The following is a 22,091-nucleotide window of genomic DNA, read 5'->3' on the forward strand; positions in this document are numbered from 1 at the left end:
CTCTGCCTTTCGCCCCCAAAATCCCACGCCATCGCAGTGGTCTGGCACCAAGACACAGTCCTTCGTCCAGGAGATTGGGACCCGATGGAAGCCCACGACCAGCTCCTGGGTAAAACACCCCCACGAACGCTGGGGGCAGGCAGGGAGCAGAACCCCACAAGTTTTTTTTCCCCAAAGAACAGCCAGAGGGAAGGCTCCTGGGCACGTGGGATAAATGGGGGCTGGGGTCAGGAGCCTTGGCACAGGTTAACTTCATTGCTTTCCGTGGGGTTTTCAGGGCATCCCTCCGGGGAGCTGGCACAGAGGAGCGGCCCTGCAGCGTGTGCTCAGGTGCACGAGCCCTAGCAGATGCCAGGGCTCGTTACACACAGCCCCTGCCTGCTACAGATGGCTGTAAGCAACGTGTTCACCCCTCAGACTCCATAGGTCAGGGAGCCCTTTGTTAAACCACCCACCGTGTTTTAATTAACCCGTTATCAACTACCCAGCTACAGCCCAAAGCTGCTTCCAAACCCACAGCAACTCCAGGTCAGAGCCGCCGTCCTCAGCTCTGGCCCATCTGTGTTTGATACTCACTGATTAAAAAAAAAGAAAAAAAAAGAGAAAATGTGGACTGAACTGAATAAAGAGACTTCTCACTGCAAAAGCTCAGAGCATATTTACACAGTATCCTGCCTTAATTCTCAGCTTCTTCATTTATGTCATTTTAAGCCCTCCACAGTCACAGGGAAGTATTAGCTGGTGTTTAATTGTGTGCTCCTGGGTTCAGCACGACTCCCTGCGAGCTGCCACGGGGAGAGAGCCTCCATCCACGGGGTGAGTGGGTGGCACAGGAGGGATTAGCAGGGACTTGGGCAGGCAGTGACAGGGACATCCCGTGGCACAGCCCTGAGCTGGGGGGGAGCTCTGCCTGCAAACACAGCCAAGTCTCAGGGAAGTGAAGGGCCACATACGTAAGGCACGTAGGACACCAGCGCTGAGCACTCTCCGACACGCACCAAGGGCACAGAGCAGCGGTGCCACGGCAGCCCCCGCGTGCCCTGGCTGCGTGACACTTGGGACAAATCCCCAGGTGAGACACCAGGACCTGCCGTGTCCCCCAGCCTCACCCGACCTCAGAACTGCCCGCAGTCCCCTGCAAAGCCAGCTCGGTGCCTCTGCTTTAAGCCTCGTGTGGAGGAGAAATGCACAGGGTGCTGTGCCGGCACCGCCGGGTCCATCCACACCCACGCCCCTCCGTCCCTGCTGCCACTCCAGCCAGCTCAGCTCGGGGCTGTGGCTGCACCCTCCATGCTGTGACAAAAGGCGCTAGGTTCAGCCAGCAGCACCTCCTTAAATCAAAAGCACTGGAGGAAATGTCTGGAGCTGCATTGATTAGTGCTCAGGAATTCTTCAGGCAGTGAAAGCAGGGCAATTCCCAAGATGGGATTATTTTTTTGCAAAGCTTCACCTCATTTTCTACATATTTTTTTCCCCCCCCAGCCTTCCTTCCAGTCCTCGCCAGCTTTGCAGCACTCTTTGATTTCGCCTCTCAAAACAATACTCTACTTAATGCACTCCACCGTGGCACCCGGGAAACCACCGCCGCCCACCAGACCCCCGGGCTTTACACGCGTAGCAGCAAGAAGATGTTTAGAGAGCTTTTCCTTTTCACTCCACAGCCAGCAGGCAGACTTAGGGAGACCAGAGAAGCTGCCAGCCACTTATCAGCATCTACATCAGAAAAGGAGAGGTCAAGTGCGTAGCAAATAAAGAGATGAAAAGGGGCAACGATGCGAAACCTGGACACGGCAGAGGCGAAGAGCGGAGGATTTGCAGCTGCGGCGCGGCACGGCTGCGGTCCCACCAGGCAGCTGCAGCAAAGCACGGGAAGGTCAAGGGCTTTCTGTGCCCATGGGCAACGCTGGACACTGTACTGACATGGTCTGCACAGCTTTTTGGTCCTTACACCTGGAAAGTGCCGTGCCGTGGGTACCCTGAGAGAGGTGGGGGTGATAAAACCACCCCAAGAGCCGGGTGAGGTCCTGGAGCGGAGCAAAGCCCCTGGGGCAGCAGCTGTGGGACAGGGCATCCAGCCCAGCAGGGTCGATGGAAACCTGGCTCTGGCTGCTGAGGAGTGGAGCCAGTGCTAATTAACTGCATTTGTCTTTGGAGAGCGAGGCCGCCCCGGTTCACTGGCTGCAGCTGCGGCTGCCCCGTGGTCGAAGCCGGACCAGGGTTTTCCCCACACGTTCCTGGTGAGCACGATATTCCTCCAAAGCCACATCAGCCTCCCCCATTCCTTCCACAAACAAACAAAACCCCATAAAATAAACCTAGGGGTTAATTTTCTCCAAGAGTCCCTTCCAAACCTGCAGGAATGTTGTCCTTTTGGAAATGCCCTTAGAGGAGAAGGACGAACCTGCCCGGCTCGTGTCCACCTCTGCTCCCGCTGTCCCCGCTGAGGCCGTTTCTCATCCTCCCAGCAGCTCCGAAGCCCGTCGCAGGTCCCTGGCACGCTCCCAGGAACATTTCAGCTCTGATGGATTTTATTAGTTTTGTCCTCTGAATGAAGTGATCCAACAGCAGTCACGGGAGATAAAAACCAGAGAGGAGGAGCGGAAACGGACCACACTGGGCAACTTGGCGGCATTTGAAATCTCATCAGAACCGGCTGGAGGATGGTGCCGGCTCTCTCCGCTGAATTGCATTTAAAAATAGCTAAAGAGGAGTTATTAATGTTTTCCCAAGGTCACGACCCCGCACAGGACTGTAGCTCCCAGTCACACAGCTAAGGGAGAGGCGTGCAGCCACGTGGGAGCAGGGACACCGTCACCCCCCGCTTCAATGCATTTAAAGATGGGGCTGCTCACGGCAGGGAGAGGGCACTGGCTCAGAGCATCCTTCCCCAGACACGTGGGGAGTTCTGGCTGTCCCTGTCCTGCTGCTGCCACCACCCTCGTTTCTCAGCTGCCCCTCTCCTTCCCCACCAACGCAGTGCTGCATGCTCACGGCTTGGGATGGGGGAAGGCAACGTGGGGCGGCTGGGCTGGGAACAGGAGTCAAAGCTGACTCCTAAGCCTTTGCTTTTGCAGGAGCTCAAGCACCTGCACCACCAGCCAGCCCTGCCCCACTCCTGCTGGGCTGCTGTGGTGTCCATCCCCATCACCCGGCACTCTCCAAAAGCACCACGTCCCTGCCAGGAGTGGCCGTGCGCTGACCTCCATCCATTCTGCCTGGCAAATCCCTCGCATCTCCCATCCCCAAACACTGCTGTGGTTTTTAAATCACGTGCAATTGCCCCCTAAAAAAAAAAAAAAAGAGCCCTCTTTTTTGCTTGCATACTTGCTCAGCAGCCCAGGCACACCAGTCCCCAGCCACTTTCTGACACCTCCCCAGGCTGCCTGGGGCTGACACCAGCCCCTCCTTGTGAAAACCCCGGCAGGCTGTGCAGCTCGTTCCTCTCATTTCAAATGAAATAACGAGGCTCGGCACACATGGTGTGGAGGAGCAGAAGAACAGGAGGAGCAGGGCAGGGTTTCCCAGCCCACGCTGGATGCGGCGTGCCCAGGAGGTGCCAGCCCGATGCCTCTCCTGCCGGGCTGCCCGGAGCCCTGCCCAGGCAGCAGCCGGTCACAAAATCACAGGTAATAAACTGAGATGGGGAAAAAGACATAATTAGGGGAAAATAGTGCAGACAGGCTGAATAAACAGAGAGGCCATGGGGCCACAGTGTCTTTGAACAGGTGGCTGCAAAGCACACTCCGGCCAGTGTTTAACAGGAAGCAAAGGCAGGGACATAAAACCAGACAACACCACCAAACAGGGACGGGGGAGCTCCTTCCACTGAAAGAAACCTCAATGCCTCATTTTGCTTCCTTGCAGCTCCTTACGTGCACGCATCAGCCTCTGCCTGCCCCTCCAAACCCCTTTCTGCTCGTTACTTGTCTGGGTGCTGGCAGGATCCTGCTCAAGAGCTGAGTGGGGCTGGCAGCAGGTGGTTTGGTGGACGGACAGACGGACACACGCGACAGGAAGAGAAGCTCTGGCATAACGAGAAGCTGCAGAGCTCGGTGCCAAATCGTGCTCTGCGCTGGGAGATCCCAGCTACATTAAAGGGAACCGTTCTGGGTGTGAGACAGCATGTGTGTATTTGGCGGGTGTTGGGGTTTTTTTAATTGTCTCAATAAATACATAAACAAAATCTGTTTGTGCATTTGTTTGCTTTTCCCTCCTGGGCTCCATGGCACCGCTGATGAGAGGAACAGCAATCACTCAGCTGCACAACTTGTGGCTGCTCCCCGCGATGGATTTGCCTACCAGCTAGTCCAAATTTACATCACTGCCCCTAGGAGGTTTGATCATTTTCGGTGTAGTTTTATAGCCCAGCATGAAGAGCTCAAGAATTTAGCAGGATCACACACAGAACTGGAGCAGAGAGAGGGAAATTCAGCAGCACTGTACCAGGGATTATAAAAAAGCCCACAAGGAGGGAGGCTGAGATGTCTCTGCACCCTCTCAGTGTGACAGAGGTGCTGGTGAACACGGCTTTCAGTTCTGACCTAATGGAGACAGACACTCCCTCGGTGATTCCAGATTGAGTTTAGTTTAGTTTTTATTTTTTTCCCCCTTTCCTGCCTGCCCCTCATTTCCCTATCACACCACTCCTTTGACTCCTCTCTCCTTCTGCTGCTCCCAGCCATCGGCGGCTGCCACAAGGTTACGTCCCCGTTTAGTCATCCCTTAGCCAAATGAGACATCGCTGACTCCTCCAATCTGCTCTCATAAATCAAACCAGGAGGCCAGGACCAGGAAAAATCCCACAAGCAGCCTGATGCAGAGTTAACGCACGCGTGGCAGAGGCTGGCAGCTGCCTCTCTGCACCACATCCATCCTTCCCCCGTGGAGGACGAGGCCAGGGGCTGCCTTTATCCCTGTGTTATGCACCAGAAGTTGTTCCTCCACTGGTTTTCGTGAGCTGACGGCGTGCTGGGGTGATAAGGGACCCAGCCCAGAGCTGCAGGGACGTTATCTCCGGGGATGCCGGTGTCTCTGTGATGGGCACTGTAATGGATTGTCGTCCCTCCAGAAATGAGTAAGTTGTGCTTGGTGATGCAATGATCAATTTGCTCCACCACGTTAAGCTGTCCATTCATCACAGGCACCTGCTGTCAGCTGCAGCGTTGGTGCCCACGGCTGTTGTTACCAACAGGACAAAAGCCTGGAGGGCAGCAACGCGGGGTCGCTGCTCCTGCTCAGAGACAGCCCCAAAAAGGGCTTCCCTTGCATGACTGCACCCCAGGGCTGTGCTGCAGATGGAGGGACCATGGAGACAGAACAAAAAAGTGCACCAGGAGTGGGTCCAAGAGAAACCCTTTTGCGCAGAATCGGTGGTGCTCGAGGTGGGCAAGAAACCCTCCTTGTGCTGGAGCAGGGTGCCCAGTAAAACCCTCCCGAGGCTCAGCGGTGCTCCCCTGCAGCAGCACCCCTTTGTCTGTGCTCCTGCGGGAGAGGCACGAAGCCCAGGTGCAGAGCAGATGAGCCCTGCTGCTGCTGTGGCAAAGCTGCTTCCCCTCTCCTGGCCCAGATTTTTCTTTTCTTCTCTTTTTTGCTTTCCACCACCCCTGGCGGGGCAGGGAGCCTCACACTGTGGTGCTTGGCACCAACTCGCAAAGCACCTGAATCATTGCAAAAGCAGTGCCACTCGGTGTTTCTGGCAGAGCCCCTGCAAGGCAGGGGCAGTGGATTTGTCACAGGGGCAAAAAGGATTTGTCCTGGGGCTGAGCCAGGAACGGCCAGGCGCAGGGGGAGCGAAAGCTCCTGGCCTCGGCACGGGCTGGTCCCTGCTCCACGGGGTGCGTGTGCTCAGAGCAGGGAAAGGTGGCTCGTGTGCAGTGTGTGAAGCACTGAGAGAGCTGAAAATGAAATAGTAATAACAACAATAATAAAAAATCTTGCTGATTGTACTTTGGCAAAGAATTCAGAGAGCAAAGGGGCTCACTTGGGAGCAAAACGAAGATGAATTGACAGAGAGTTCAAGAGAATTCATTCTGCCACTGAACACTTGTCTCTCCATCAGGACATCTCAAAGGCTTGTCAAGCGAAGGCAAGGCTTTTATTTGTTTCTATGGTTGCCATAACGATGGAGCTATATGTCATGTCAGGCAGCAGCTGAGGCTCGCTCCTCTGATTTATAGCCACTCACAAGAAATTACAAACTTTTCCGCCGAGCTGGGGACACAGCGGGGCTGCAGGGCGCTGGGCAGGGGGTGCCGGCCCGTACCCATCCCCACAGTGATAGGAGGGCCCCCAGCATGTCCCAGTGCTGCTCTCTGCCCCCGGGGGATGTCCCCAGAGGCAGTGCCACCACCAAGGGTGCCCTTGTCACCCAGTGCTGGGGTGCTGGGTGCTCGCAGCGGTGGGAGCAGGGCCGTGGGTCCTCCCTGCTGCTGTCCCTAATGAGCTGCTGATGGGGTGAGCAGCCTGCTCTGAGCAGAACAGTGATGCCCTGTCCCACAGGACAAGTGATATGTCCCAAAGGACCATAAAGCGAAGGCCACGTGTCCAGGGAAGGTCAGCAGAAGGATTAAACACCTGAGAGTAATCTGTTAACATCAGTACAGGCTGCTGTGCTCATCACCGAGCTACTGGAGGGAGAGAGGGATGGGAGAGAGGTGTGGGAGCCATGGGGAGAGGGAAACAAAGGGGGGGCTTTAAAACAAGCGAGACAAGGTGAGATGCTTCTGGACCTGGCAGCTGGAGCATCCAGCCCAGCACAAGCCAGAGGCCAGCACAGGGAGAGCCTCCAGTGCTGGCCACCCTCAAAGGTGTCACCGACAGCGTGGTGCCACCGGTACCGGGCTGTCACTGCTGGCCTGGCTCCCAGGAGCTAAGACGTATGACCGATGTGATCACTGTGCAGAGGATCATGCTCTGGAGTTGCAGAGGGGACACTTAAAACAGTTACTGCTAAATTATGCACAGGCGCTTCTCCAGCTCTGAGGGAAACCTTTTGCTCAGTTTAGGATGCGTGGCCCTAAAACCTCCACCGCCAAGTTCTGCAGGACGAGCCCAGTCCCCGCTCCCCTCCAGGGGTGTGCAGAGCACAGGCAGCGTTCCCAGCGGGGTGTCTGCACCCCCACCTTGGGATCCTACCTGCAGGGCTGGCTGCAGCTGTGGGAGGAAGCTGGAGAAGGCTCTGGCAGCGAAGCACGTGGAGAGCAACATCCCCGCGAGCTGCAGCAGGGAGTCAGCATTGCTCCAGAGAGCTGCTGAGTGGCAGAGCCCCACCTGGCCTTTCTGCAGTCTCAAGCATCTTCATAAAACCACAAGGCTACGTTTGAACCTTTAACCCTCCAAGTTGTAAAGACTTCATCACTTGTTTTCTCCAAACCAGGCTTTCTGCAATTTCCCTCCATTAAACTCTTCAAGACGAGTGACCCCAGAGCCAAAAGGTGCCAGCCTAATGAAAGGTCTGGAGGAATTCAGCACGGCTGTTATTAAAGGCACAGAAGAAATACAGGACTGAATTACCAGCACGGCATAATGGGACAGCAACCAGGACACCAGGCGCTGGGACGCAGCGTGTTGCAGCTGCTGTCGGGTGCTGCGGATCTGACCCTGGGCACGGGAACAGGGCTGGATCAGAGCTAAAGCACCGCAAGCAGGAGCTGCAGGCACAGAGGGACAGCAGTGCCACCGTGCTCCCAGTGAGCAGGGCCCTCCGAGGGCACAGGGGTGGCTTTTGGATACAGGTACAGTGGGTAGTATGCGTTCAGCTCCAAAATCAGGTCTGACATTACCAGTCATCACTGGGACATCTGGACCACCAAACGGCTGCGTTGCTGCTCCCTCGGCTTGCTGCCAAGGTACCTCTCCATCCAAAGCTCCCCAAAAGCTCAGCACAGAGACAGGGCAAGGTGATGCTTGTGAGCACCCAACACCGCAATGTCCCTGCGTGTGGATTGCCTCAGCACTGAGCACAACTTTTTGGCACCAGCTCGGGAGGCACCAGCTCCACGTCCACCCATCACAGGGTGCTCGGGACCCTGCGCCAGCCGCCTGATCCCGGTTTGAGAAGTGTTTAGGTTCTAATGCAGAAATAATAGATCAGTTTTTGGTTTTCACTGTATCTGTGAAACCTCCCATAATTCAACATCAAATATTTATTATTACGTTTATTAAAGTTTTAATAATTTAGCATCTTCTGCATGTACGATACAAGCGCTGTGAACTTGCCTCCCTTATTCCACTTGGGTCACTCCAATATTTATATCTGGAATTCTCAGTTCGGGTTTCGTTTAGGAGGAGAGCAGGCAACAGCCTCCATGCCACAAGCTCCCTGCCCTGGCATTCCTCCATCCCGAGGCTCCTCCTCGAGGATCGGTGCCCAGAGACAATCACGGCACCGGGGCAGAAAGCTTCCCAACCTCTGCTTCTGCTTTCTAACGAGGATGTTAGGGAGCAAGAGACAGCGGTGGTTTGGCTTGGAAAACGTTGGCATGCAACAAGGCGACCCTTCTCCTCAACCAAAAACCAGTCGTCTTCTGCAGACAAGAACTACCTTTCCCAGCAGAGCCAAATTGTGACAGATATATACCATCAGGCTCCCTTTACAGAAGAGGGAACGAGCGCCAAACATCAACAAACACACCCCTGGAAGCGAGGACCGTTTGGATGCCAGTCCTGGCTCTGCCACAGGTTTTGGAGGTTCCTGCTCCAACTGCAGCCCTGCCAACACCCCTGATGGAGCAGAAACAAGGAAGCCACTGTCCCGTTGCTCTTGGGAAACGGAAGGCAAGATAGGCTGGGGAAATAAGGAGCCTGCTGGTGCCCATGAAGGTGATTCACACCACAGACAAAATGTCAGGAAATTGTGTCTGAGGTGAACAGGAGAAGGCAGCAAGCAGGGAGGCAGGGAGGGCTCCCACAGTCTCCCTGGCACCCAAAGAACACATGCTCGATCTTGATTTAACGGGGGAGAGGCGATGCACACCAAATGCCTTAGGAATCAAACAGTCAAACCCTTGCAAACCAGGCAGAGGCAGACAACCACTTTGCTTGGACTCCTTTTCCAAGCCCCCTGCTTTGCCCACCCTCAGCCCCCTCTCCCAGCCCCTCCTTCCCCTGGGGCAATTCTCCTCCTGCAACACCCCGAGGTCACGCTGCTGAATTAGACGTCAGAGGAGGTCTGGCTGAGGCACGAGCTAGCCAAAATGATGAGTTAGAAAAACATTCGGGCATTTGCTGAACTCCAGGAAGGATAAAAAAATCCCCTAATTGCGCACTAATTGGACAAGCAGCACGGCCTTTCACCAGGTCTGACCTTGGCCCCTCGGGAGCCCCGGAGCAGGCTGTAGGGCTGGGCTGATGTGGCACACAGACGAGATTCTGCACGAGGATGGCACTTCCATACCTGCGAGTGCCCTGATTACAGCTGTGCAATCACACGTTAGATTGAAGCCACTGGAAAATTGCCTTGCCACGGGTTCATACCAATCTACCTGCCTGCATCAGAGTTATACGCACACACCTGGCCTAGACCCATCAGGACCAAAAAAAAAAAAAGAAATGCTGCAGAGTTATCACGTCGGATTTCTTATTGGAAGAAAATTAATCAAACTTATCATCGCAGAAATTACTGCATCCTCAGGAACAATTTAAAGAGCAGTCTAGTCACTCGAGCATGAGCAGAGCGAGAAATCTGCTTCCTACCTGACATCTGCTGGATCTTCTGTCACCAGCACATCTGTCTTGCAGCTGGCGAGAGGATTGATGGAAAGCTCCACGGGGGGAACCACGAAGCTCTTACTGACCGGCAGCCACAGGCCTTGTCCCAGGCTATAGGTGGACCTGGAGTGAGGACAAACGTGTCAGATGGGAAAAAGGGGTAGGAGGTGGACTTCTACCACAGGAGGTCCAGCAGCTGGAGGAGACCAGCAGTCGTTTGACCCACCTGAGTATCTTCTCCGGTGCCTGCTCTCCTGTGACCAGGTCGTATCCCCTCTCCAGCGTTGTGTAGGGCCACGGCCTGCGAGACCAAGAGAGAAGCTGCGTCACGCCGCCAGCAAGGCCAGACCAGCAGCACCTGTCAGGCGCCGGGTCCTTGGGGATGGTGGCAGCCAGGGGGGAGCAGAGCTGGCCCCGGCACCCCCCAGGGAGGAGCTCGGCCCCCACTCACCCCTCGCTGTGTCCCCAGTCACTGCGCACACACAGGTGCCGATGGACGGGGTCTGGGGCGTAGCCTTCGTGGCAGCTGCACTCCCCTAAAAGAGAGCAGGGAAAGGTGAGACGTCTTTGTGCGAGGGGCCGGTCGGAAAGCACAGTGTCGGCCGCTCCTCCCCTGCTGCTCAGCCCTGCTCGTCACAGGCAGTCCAGGTGCCTGCAGTGGATTTGGAGCTCTTTGGAGCCTTCCGAAACCTCCCGGTGAGGAAGCTGGGAAGAAACCTGAAGTTTTTCTGAAGGGGCTATGCGAGATGTAAGGATGCAAAACGTCTGGCCTCAGCCCCTGCTCCTGTGCACCCACGCAGCTCCCCAGATTCGGCCGAACTCTGCCCAACGGCCTCCGAGGACAGCTCTGCCTGCAGAGAAACTCCACGAGGACATGGCTGCTTCCGTCCCAGCCTGCAGCAGACGGGCTGCCCTCCGTCCTCAGCGTGGTGCCAGCCTCACCCCCTGCAGCCAGCCTTCGCCGTGCCCCTGCCCAAACCTTAACGAGGTCTCACCCCGCTGCGCCTTCCTCCTGCACCCTGCTACACCCCACTGAGAGCAGGAGCAGGGATCCCACCCCAATCGATTCTGTGTTTGGTAGAGAGGCGTAACCCGGAGCAAGAAGCAGCAAAATAAGCAGAGGAATTGGATTTGCACGTGGAGTTTTCTCCTACAAGCGCCCGTCGATAATTTCCCCCTCCCCACTTGCCCCCATCACGCTTTTCCTCGTTGCAGCGGGCTGCTCTTTAAGCAGTGGTGCAGAGCCAGGAGGAGAAGGAGGGCACAGAGCCACTGCTGCCCCGCTCAGAGGGGGGAGGCAGGGAGAGGAGAGCCCCCGGAGCCGGCACTGCTGCAGCCTGGCCGGTACCTGCGTGCTCCTCGGGCCCCTGGGTGAGCTCCACGTGTCTCGCAGGGATTACAGCAAGGAGCTTTCTTGTTGGGAAGGAACAAAATGGGGGTGCAGCCTGTGAGGTTTTTGTGTTTTTTTTTTTTGAGAGCTGTCTGGAAAGGGGGAGGTAGGAAAACGGAAGGGGGCTGAGGGGGAGAAAGAAAGAGCTAATGGCATGCTAAAATGCAACGGCACCTTCATGAAATATTCACCGCTTTAAACACGTCTAATATTAAAGATTAAATGTCCTGGGATTTGTCCTAGCGACTTCGAAGCACTGATTTATGATCTGTCAAAAGCTGCTAACCTCATGATTCATAACGGGAGAGGCAGGAGCATTACTCCTCCAAAGGGAAGGAGTCGGGTGAGCTCCTGCTCCAGCTCAGCCTGCCTGGCCTGGGGCTGGGGCGGTTTCACGGCAAGGACTGCGCGTCCTAATGGTCCCTCCAGTTAAAAAAAGGGGAAGTTATTTTTTCCTTGGGTGCTTAGTACGCAAGTTTCCCCAGCCAGGCGGCGGCTCATTAATTCCTGGCGCTCATTACATAACAAATATCGGCTCTGCAAACCAGAGGCACCTCAAAGTGCTTGCAAAGCAGAGCTGGGAGGCTTGGGGGCACCGGCTCACTCCCAGCGCCTGCCATGGAAATGAGAGCAAATCGGGGGGGAAAAAAAACACCTACAGAGGCTGGCATCAAACAGCCCCACCACCTCCTTCTGGCTGCAGTGTTTGTTGTGTCCACCCGTTTGTTTCCTGTCGAGGCAGCGTGGTGTGGGAGGAAGAACTCCATCACCCCACGGAAATATCGATTTTATCGACCCCATCCTAGAGCTCCAGCAGCTGCAGCTGGCACTGGAGGCCTTCCCAGGAGGTTTAGGGGAGGTTTGGGTGAGTGGGAGCACCCTGCGGCCACAGCAGGGGATGCCACAAAGGGCTGAGACCACCGGCACCGCCCCAGAACCGTGCAGGATGCGGCCCCAGCTTGTCCAGGCAGAGCTTTAGAAATGCAATGGGAAAGCTTGCAGCAGGACCAGCTGAGCATTGCAATCTGCTGGGCTGTGCAATGCAGCAGAACGGGTGGTGCTGCTCCACGTTTCCATGAGCTTTTACTCTCCTTGCCCTGCTGGGCATCTCCTCTCTTCCTTCAGTCCCTTCAGATACTCCGTGATTCCCTCTTTGCTCAGCCCGGCCAGGCATGATGCCGAGCCAGCTCCTGCCACAGGGCACGGGGTGAATCCCCACGGAGGGAGAAATGCTCCGTGGGACAGGGATGGGGGCCCCTAATTCCTAGCTCCTCCTTTGAGAAAGTGCATTTCCTAAAGAGCAGATTTCCACATGCTGAAAAAACACAAAAACAAAAACAAAAAAAAAAAACAACAAAACACCACCACCAAAAGCCCGAATAGCAGCGCTGCTGTTCAGAGCTACCCAACCTTGTTTCTGCCTCTGCTGCGGGAGGATGAATGAGTCAGGATCTACAAAGTGCTGGGACAAGCATCCCATTTCTGCAGTCGCCGACCCGCAAACAGTGCAGACACGGCCGCTGGTGGTTATCTGTCTTCTTTCAGATTCATAACCCACAAATGGGACTGGATAACCCACAGTGAGTCTTGGTCTGTTCTGGCGAAAGGAAGGATCACCGCTTGCTTCGTTTAAGCACAAGCAGATCCCGGTGTTATGTTCGGGAGGCCCCACGCTGTATTTGCAGTCTGTCATTTAACAAACCACTGCGAGAGGGGGAGAGGAAACCCCTCTGCTCATGCAGGGAGAAAGTACATTAACCGGGAAACGGAAAAGCACAGATCTAGTCAGAGGCCCAGAGAGCGTGCCTGCTCTTCATGTGGCACACATGGTTATTTGGGAGGGCAAGGGGAGACCCGAGGCCGTGGGAGAGCAGCAGCACCCTGCCACAGCCAGCCCACAGCCCTGTCTGTGCCGCTGCTTCTCCTGCTCCCCTCTCCCACTTACACCAAATCCCAAAGGCAGCACAGCCACGGCTAATTGCAGGGAGCACCACGTCGCTGGGTCAGCTTCTGCTCGCGGGTAACCTCTGTCACGAGCTGCAGGATCTGTCCAGAGCTTCGCAGATAGTTTCGTTGAGCCTCCCTCCTGCTGTTCTTTCATTTCCAAGGAGGCTGCTTGAGGAGCCGATGGGGTGAGGAGCTCTGCGTGCCACCCAGAACTGCAGGATGCCACAAAGTACCCGTGGGCTCCATCCCCATGGCACTACAAATTGCCACTCCAGCTGGGCAGGGGAGCAAGATCCAGAGCCTGGAGGAGCCGTGTAAACCAAGGACATGCCTGCCTGGTGGCTGCACGCAGGCAGGAGGTTGCTCTGCCCCATTTCCAAGCACAGGGCTGCAGTGCCTGCTTCACGTGGTGTAAGTGCTGGAGCTGCAGAAGGGCAGAGCCGGAGCAGTCCACAGCCATGGTCAGCACCGTCAGCACCCCTGGCTTTAGGCTCAGAGCTGGCCCACAGCAGGGCTTCCTCATGCCTAAAGGAGGTGAATCCTCCAGCATCGGGGCTCCTCACCTCCAGGAGCACGGGCGAGATGCACAGGAGCTGGTACTAAGGAATAAAGCAACCCTTCAGCAGCATCCAGACTGGTGCATCGGGGGCTTCAGCTCTCTTTTCGACACCTGCAGGCTTGAAGCTGCAGATCTTCCCCTTCATTTCACCCAATGCACTACGTTCCTGCTCCTTCTCAACAGCAATAACCCCAGCCAGCTCTTTTCTTTGTGCAGCTGCATGAACACCGCACAGCCAAGCACGCCGGTGCCAGCGTGCCGGGTAATCCTGTTAGCCTCGTTAGGGCGAGCGGTGATCTGCTGTGATAATGCTGTGGGATCCCCCTAATCCTCCAGCCTGGCACGCAGCAGAAGCTCCTGCAGCCCCCGTGCTCCCAGGGAAGCTGCTCACTGCAGGCAGTGGCACTGTTACTGGTGGAGCTGGGAGGGCTGCTGGCAGCAGTGGAGCAAATGGGGCAGCACAGCCTACCCAGATCCCTCTGTAGGGCCACCCTACCCTCAGGGAGATCAATACCACCTCCCAACCTTCCTGAGGGTGCACTCAATCCCCTCACCCAGGTCATCAAGAAAGGTATTAAACAAGACAGACCCGAGGTGCCCCTCTCCTTCCCCACGGCAGGGGAGCAAAGCCTTCAGCCCAGCTCTGCTGGCCCCAATGTGTCCCTCTGGAGGTGGGGACAGGGGGCTGATCAATGCCTGTCCCTCCTGCCACCCCAGCCACCTCCCTCCCGTAATGAAGCCATTGAGGTTTCAGAGGTTCAGGAGCATCCAGAGGAAGTTCAGCATTGATTTATCCTTCGTGAAAGGTTTCTGAGCTCCTGGCAGAACGTCAGGGAAGGAATCTCTTAATCCAGCACTCAGAGAAAGCCTGACAAGGCTGAACCAGACCCTGCTGTCCTGCAGCCACCCAAAGCACTGTGGACGCCTCTCCCAGCTGCAGGATCTGCTCTCCTTTATTTGCAGACCCTGGGTGCAGGCTGCAGGGCTCCCTCCAGGTGTGGATGAGGAGGAGCTAAAAACACCCTCAGCAAAAGCCTTCCTTGAAGAGGTCGCTGCAGCCCCGTGGGATGGCAAAGAGGGCGCCTTTGAGAAAGAGATTCGGTAAAAAGTAAACATGGAGAGGATGAAGAATGGTCATATAGATGGTTAAATCCCCAGCTTCAAGGCACGTGTGAGGGGTCCTCAGGGAGCAACTGCTGGAGCTGGGGCTGGCCCAGCTGAGGCTGTGACTCCCCAGCAGGGCAGTGCTGGCTCCTGGCTCTTGTTATCCGTGGCTCCTGCCCTTTGGGGTGAAGTTTCCCAAATTCTGCCTCTGCTTAATCCTGATGAGAAATGCAGCTTCACTAACAGCAGTTCAGCTTTTGAGGAACGAGAAAGGAAAACTCTTTTCTAATGGGATGAACTTTCTTTCTCATTGATTCTTTGCTCCATCCCTAAGGGGACACAGCCACCACGAGGCAGGACAACCAGACCCCTCTCCCCCAAGCCTGGGGCTGAGCCCCCTGGGCAATGCTCCCTCGCCCCACAGGGGCAGCACCAGCTTGGTGTGGACACGATGGGCAGCTTGAGGTGGCTCCTTGGAGGCTGAGGGCTCGGCTCTGTGCTTTGGGTGTGCAGGGAAAACCTGGAATTAACTTGACAGTTCCCCTCCTCTTCCCCCACTACAAGTCACCCTCCTTGCCCAGACGCATCAAAGCAGTTAAAAGCAAGCTTAATTTGTGAGGCTCGTGCCTGGTTTACGCTCAGCACAGATATTATTCTCATTATCATTTGCTAAGCCCCTGAGCTGTGCTGCCGAGGGAGCTCCCGGGGGGCACACGTGCGTGGCTGATGCAAGGCAGCAGCGCAAGGTCCTGAGCTGGCGGCACCCAAGGGTGCTCTGCAGTGCCCAGCTGCTGTCTTCTGGCATGTCCACTGCCCAAATCAACGACCACGGGTGAGGAGTGACCTTCTGCAGTGCTGCTGGGATGGGTCAGGCAGGTGAGATGGGCCCAGGAGCACTCGCTTCCCCTCCCTCCCCTCCGTGGCCTTTAGACAAGCTCAGAAATGCCATTACAAGAACATTAGTAGCTGCAGGATTAAACACTCTAATGGCAGAAAATGAGAGTGTAAAGACAGCACAGATAACCTTAACTCAGCCCCCTCGCGGGCATGCATTTTGATTGCTGTTTATGTCTAACACTTCAGCCCGAAGCTAAATTAGCTTGGGAGTTAACTGCCTCCTGCCCTGCTTGGTGCAGAAGGCAAGCTGTGCCGCCGCTTGGAAGGAAATCGTATATTACATGGTTTTTGACCAAGTTATTAAACTACATACCTTAGAGAGACGGAACCTCATCTTATAAAAGTCTAAGTCAATAAAGACACTGGGATCTTCCAACAGCGAAAATAGCCGAAGTGTACGAGAACAAACAAATATTACTCGATGTGCACAAAAGCCGCATGATATTACACTGAACTATCAGTGAAAATGACTGTTTTCGTAAACACAAATACACCCTCACTGAGGTTGGTCAGCTGCTGATTTACATGTTCAGCTCTGCAACCTCCAAATCCCCTTTACAAGTGCCTTTAAAAAATGGGGATGTTTAACAACGACTTTCATCTGTTTCCTGCCTGCAAGAGCCTTGTCCTACCAGGACAGCAAAACCATCTGCAGCTCAGGTGACAAACTAGCCCATTTGGAAGATGATGGAAACCTTTTTTTTTTTTTTTTTTTTTTTTTTCCTGCCAATTTCTAGAAAAGACCTTTCACTACCGCATCTAATTGGGTTCTTACAAGCATGTGCCTATTGTTTTGTGGGTGCAATCAATTGTGGATGCATAGAAGAGAGCTTTGACGGGTAAGTGCCTGATTTATGGATGGGGAAAAAAAACCAACGCACTTGCACCTGCTAATCAAGGTAGCGATCCATCTCATTTATGCCACTGCTCTAGCAAGCCTGACAGCACAGAATCACAGGCTGTTTTTCCCAGCGTTTGGCCCTCAGGGACCAATTCTCCAGCAGGCCTCTTAAGTGATGCCCACAGAATGTGCAAGTGAATCGGTTTTGTGCATACAAAGCAGGTAATTGTGCTCACAAATCAGGATTTGCATATGCCACCAAAAATGGATGCCCTCATAATGTTACCAGCACTGGTGAGGGTGGCGAGTGACAAAGGACTCTGTGATTGTACGAGAAGACATCCCAGAGTGTGGCACAGGTGCCACATCCACTGAAAAAAAAAAACAGAGAGTAAGGAGAGGTGTCTGCAAGCACCAGCAGGACACAAACCTTCCTTGTCCTCGCTTCAGGCAGCGCCTGCCAAGATGGGGCATTTTGGCTGAAGCTCTCCAGCTGAGGAGCAGCTCTGGGCCACGTTGTTTGCACTGTGTGAGGATGTGCCAGCATCTGGAAGAGGCACCCAGCTCACCTGAAGGGAAAGATGGCACTTTGCTCATGTGCAGATGTTGGTGCTCTCTCCGAAAAGCTCTGTTGAGTTGGTACTTTGCAATACGGGCTTGAAATTTGTCAGGGGCAGCAATCATTTAATTAAAGAATGAGTCACACTGCGAAGACACAAGGGAAGGCAAATTAAGGTCAGGCAAGCAAAATGTGTTTTGGCATTTCCTAGCGTTTCAGAGCCACCGTTTTCAGTGTGGATTATTATTTATACTGAAGTAGCACTCAGTGGCCTCAGTCACGTATCAGCACATCGCACAGACAGGCGTTAAACAAAAACTCCAACCCAAAAGAGGTTTTCAGTCCTGGGAAGGGTGAGAGGTTGAGTCTCAGCAGACAGAGCCTGCGTGACCTGGTGGCCTCTGTCCAAACGTGTGCCAGGAGCTGCTGCTGAAAACACCTCTGCCTGAACCCTGGAGCAAAGAAGCTCTGGGCCAAGGCTGGATCCATACTGCAGGAGAGATCAGCTATAAATGTGTGGGAGCATTTCAAGGCTGGCCCTGAAGCTCTTTGCAGGGGAAACCTGCAGGGCAGTCATCCCCCAGGCAGGACAAACCTTGGTCCAGCCTTCTCCTGGACACCCAGCAAGAGAGGAGGGAGAGGAGGGAAACTCCCTGCACCCACTGCTTGGGATGCTCCCGGAGATAATAAAATCCCTGACCTGGAAAGGTTGAAACCTAGATGGGATTTATATCCCCTACTAAAACCACAGGCCTCTCTCTCTCTCCGGGTGATAAAAATAAATCACCCTTAAAAATAGAATGACATTAATAAAAATAAATCTCAAAATGCACTCTGGGCATCAGAGAACTACAGTTTGCTCCCAGCCTGGCACGGGAGCTTCTCACCAGCTGAAGGCTGGTCAACAGCGACGAATGTGAGCAATGTCTGGGGCTGTCTCCTGGGGCTGGGTGTCCAGCAGGTGCTTCCAGAGGCCTCGTTGTCAGTGGATGGCTGCTCGGCTCTTGGTAAAATTTGGAAAACTGCTCCGAAAACCTGCAGCCTCACCAGCAAGTCCTGCCCTGCCCCTGGGGATCCAACGGCACAAACAAGAGAAAGGTGTTGGTATATCCATGTGCAAATTGCCAGGATGGAGAGTGGGGAAGAAGCTGATGTACATTTTGGGTGAGGAAGCTGACAGTTGAGAGCATGGCTTCTCTGCCCTCCCTCCATCACAGGACTGGCTCAGAGCCCCAACGTGCCAGGACCACAGAGACCTGCTGCCTTGCTCCTCCTGCTGTGGCTGTCACCTCTGAACAGCTCACACACCCTTCAAACCCATTTCCTTCTCCCCATCCCAGCACCTTCTCTCCATCCAATACCCAGGACGCACCAGACTTCAGTCAGCATCAGGCAGAGTCATTGCCACCCAGGTTTTGGCCAGATGGGAAGCAGGGATGGGAGCTGTAAAGCAGCAGATAAGGTTAGGACCCAGCACGGCGCCGGAGCTGAGCAGCCCCCAGGTTAACGAGCATCACTCCCTTCCCTGCAAACGAGATCTGACACGTCCTGCTCAAGCATGGGGCATCCAGCGAGAGGGAGAAGCTGCTCTGGTGCACTGGGGATGCACAGGGGGCAGCAGCAGCTGCTGTGGGAGAGCACGAGACCACTCAGGGGCTGTATCAGCCCTTCTCGGTGCCAGCGAGCAGAGCAACCTCTGTAGGGTCTCCTCGTGGTTTCTGCTGGCAGCAGAAGTTTTTCCTTCCTCCTCCCCTGGACCTGGGGAGAGCTGAAGTGATCTTCCCTTGTCCTCAGAACTGTCTGAGTTTTGCTGATGTCCTTCTGTGCTGAGCCACCTGGGTGTGAAGATCCTCCTCCTGCATCACCTCCACATGCCAGGGGGCTGCTGCCACCTCCCACCTCGGGGCTGCAGGTGACACCCAGGGCTTGTCAGCATGGGGAACTGGCCAGAATGATTTCTGTGCTGTGGCTAGGCCTGTCAGTGCCTTCTGCAGACAAGACTTGAGGACCAGGAATATGATAAGAGAACATTGTCTTGACCATGAAAATGGATTTATGAGACCCAGTTTAGTATTTGCATCTCAGATGAGAAGGGAGAGACAAAACTCCTGCCAGCCCCCAGCACACTCTTTGCTCCCAGCTCATGGCCTGGGAAGGTTTCTTTCTTTCCATCTGCCATGTATCAGCAGCTCAGCCTATGGCAGTGGGATGCTCAGAAGAAGCCTCCTCCGTGAGCTGTCCCTCTTCAAGCCCACCAAAAACCAGCAGCCAACACGGGGTCACACACTCATGCACTTCCCACCGCACGGACCCCCTTCATTCCCTGGTTGCGCTCTCGCTGTGTCTGTGTTCCCGGCTGGCTGCAGATCCCCGTGTGTCACCCAGGACGGTGTGAGCCAGAAGGAAAGGGGCCACTTCACCAGCACAGCAAGGGCAAAACTGCGTGCAGGCAGGGTGTGCTCAGTGAAAAACTCATCTGTGGGTTGGGAAAGACAGCAGCAGTGTCTGCAGCTCCACAAGGCAGGTGGAGGAGAGATCAGACCTAGGTCATATTAGGCAGGAGCACAGAGGGGAAATGCTGTGCTCTGCCATTAAAACTGTCAAAGAAAGACAAGGGATGGTGATGGGGCAAGATGATGGGTAGATTTTCCAAAATGGACAGCAAAACAGCACAACTTACACACAGCCAAACTCCACGTGCCTGCTGTCGCCACACCAACAAACTGATAGACCCACTGTTTATAATCCCCATCCTGGCACCCACCTTCTTGATGCCTTGCTAACGGTGCTCACCACTGCGTGGCCCTGTTGGTACCTCTCCTACCCTGTGCCTAACACCAGGCTAACGTGGGGCTGAGCCAAGTGGGCATTGGCAGACCCTGAGACAAACCTCCTGCCTCGCCTCTCCAGCCTCGGAAGGGTTTTGGCTCTTCCCAGGCCTCCCTTACCTGTCTCTTGGTCACACAGCTGCTCGCAGGCATCGGTGGTCCTCTGCCCACAGAGGTCTCTCACCCAGGGTGACGTGGCATTGATCTGGTAGTAAAGGGACAGCTTGGCTGGGTTCAGCCAGTCGGAGATGTCCAAGTAGCTGCCTTCACTCACAACGAAGCTGCTGCCTAAGGGTGAAAAAAAAAGTGTGTTAGGTGTGCAGAAAAAGGAAAAAAGAAGTAAAAGTAAAAAAAAAAAAAATTATAAAAAAGGAGCATGTCACAGGGAAGAAAAGGGATATCTTAAATAAGGCACCAAGGAATTTGTACAGGAGGCAGCAGAACTTCTGAGCTACTGCCCCATCATTCTCCACAGCAGAGCCCCTACTGCAGTGGGTCACACCTTGGTACTCCAGCAACAACGGGAGACACCAGCCCTGCAAAGGCTGAGAATTGGATGAGGGGCATGGGTCGGGGTGCTGTGGGCTCCTCAGCCTTCTCTGACAGATTACTAAGCTACTTTCACTCTCTCATTTCTGATTTCTCTTTCATGCCAATTGGGGAAAAAAAAAAAAAAAAAAAAAAAAAAAAGAAAAAAAGGAGAAAAAAAATGGTCCAGTATCAGACACGCTGTTCTTCTGTAGCTGGTGTGATGCTGAGATCAGCAAAATACTGCTGGAATCACCAGCACTCACACCAGAGAACTGCATTTGGCTGTGAAGTTCCTCCACACCGACACCCCAGCAGAAGGTCTGAGTGCTCCACCAGCTGAGATGCTGCCCCCATCCCACCCCTCCCAGTATCACGAGATACTGGCTCTGCTTCCCAAATCCCTGCAGGAATGCGGACAGATGCGATTATTCTGCCCCGTAAGATCTGAGCATCACGTCCCCGGCTCACCCAGGTGGTGCCCACCAGAGGCAGGATCCCAGAGGCAGGAGGCCAGCAGCACCCCAGCCCATCCCCACCTCCCAGCTCAAGGCAGCAAAAACTGGCCCAACACAGCTCCCCGCAGCAGAGAAACTCCCTCACTCTCTCCCCCGAGAATTAGAAGAGAATTCCTGCCAAAAAAAATCTTTCCTTACAAAATCTTATGTTTCTTTATTTTGTGAAATGTATTTTTCCCCACTGGCATCTGGGAATATGCATCATCTAATTAGCCAAATAGATTTTCAGTTCAGCCCAATCATTTCCTTATCTAACATCTGAGGCCCAGCACCGCTTGGGGGATTTTGCAGGCACAGAGGTCCTCATTAACTCTGATCTTCAATTACATTGATTATAAGACTGCCTCCATAATAGTGCTGCACGGATCAGAGGGGAGCCAAAAAACCTCTGCCATTAAGTGGTGTTTTACAAAAGTTACCGGGGTAAAAGCCTCTAAAAACCGGGGAGAAGAAACCTTCAGAGAGGAGTGGCCCAGGTGAACAGCCAGGTAAGGCAGGAGATAGCAGGCATCCTCCCAGGTGCTAGGACGTGGAAACAGGGACAAGCTTTGCAGACACTACCTGAAGACTCAAATCCTTCTTAGTGATTACACGAGGATGGCAAGTCTACAGATCCAGGGTGTTATTTTCCTGAAACTTGAGGGCTTATGTCACTTAGAAAAATAATGTCTAAGTGCTTCACTAAGCACTGCAGAAGTTCTTAGCTCAATGAAAGCCAAGAGATTAAAAAAGCAGAAAAATAGGAAATATAGCAGCAACCACCCCACATGAACCTGCTTGAACATAAGCTTTGCAATTTCCTTCTGAATGAGAATTGCAGATGCTTGAGGAGGAAGGAGCCCATCTCAACCTCATCCTGCACCACGTTACCACACAAAGGATAAGAAAGCAAAGCCTGAAGTCAGACGTTCAGGAGAGAGACCCCATTTCCAGGTATCCTGAGATCTCAGCGCCATACAAATATAGCTCCTAATTTACGTGAATTCAAATCGTTTGTATTGATACTGCCTAAACAGATGCATCTCTACGCTGACAGCTGAGGAATGCAGCCCAACTCCTGACTGCACGAGCAAACAGAAAGGAGAGCTGCAGCTGCTTGGGGACCCAGCGGAGCAGGAGCCTGCTCGCCAGGGCTGCAGGAGATGTCTCAATCAGCCACACGGCAACAGCAGATTGCAGGGCAAATGCCACAACACCAGAGGAGAGCATCGA

General features: G+C 54.3%; 1 protein-coding gene across 1 annotated transcript in view; it reads right to left on the bottom strand.

Moving 5' to 3' along the window:
* The window catches only part of LOC309885677 (astrotactin-2-like), a gene marked incomplete at both ends in the record, with an annotated part of 105,806 nt that overhangs the window by 46,675 nt on the left and 37,040 nt on the right, over positions 1–22,091 (bottom strand). The window contains 4 exons of the mRNA XM_082775900.1: positions 9,694–9,831; positions 9,935–10,009; positions 10,160–10,244; positions 19,954–20,121. Coding sequence (XP_082632026.1) covers positions 9,694–9,831; positions 9,935–10,009; positions 10,160–10,244; positions 19,954–20,121 — 466 coding nt within the window. The remainder of the gene's footprint in view (positions 1–9,693; positions 9,832–9,934; positions 10,010–10,159; positions 10,245–19,953; positions 20,122–22,091) is intronic.

This window comes from Aythya marila, assembly GCF_965140915.1.
Source record: "Aythya marila genome assembly, chromosome: 19".
In the NCBI taxonomy this organism is placed as follows: domain Eukaryota; kingdom Metazoa; phylum Chordata; class Aves; order Anseriformes; family Anatidae; genus Aythya; species Aythya marila.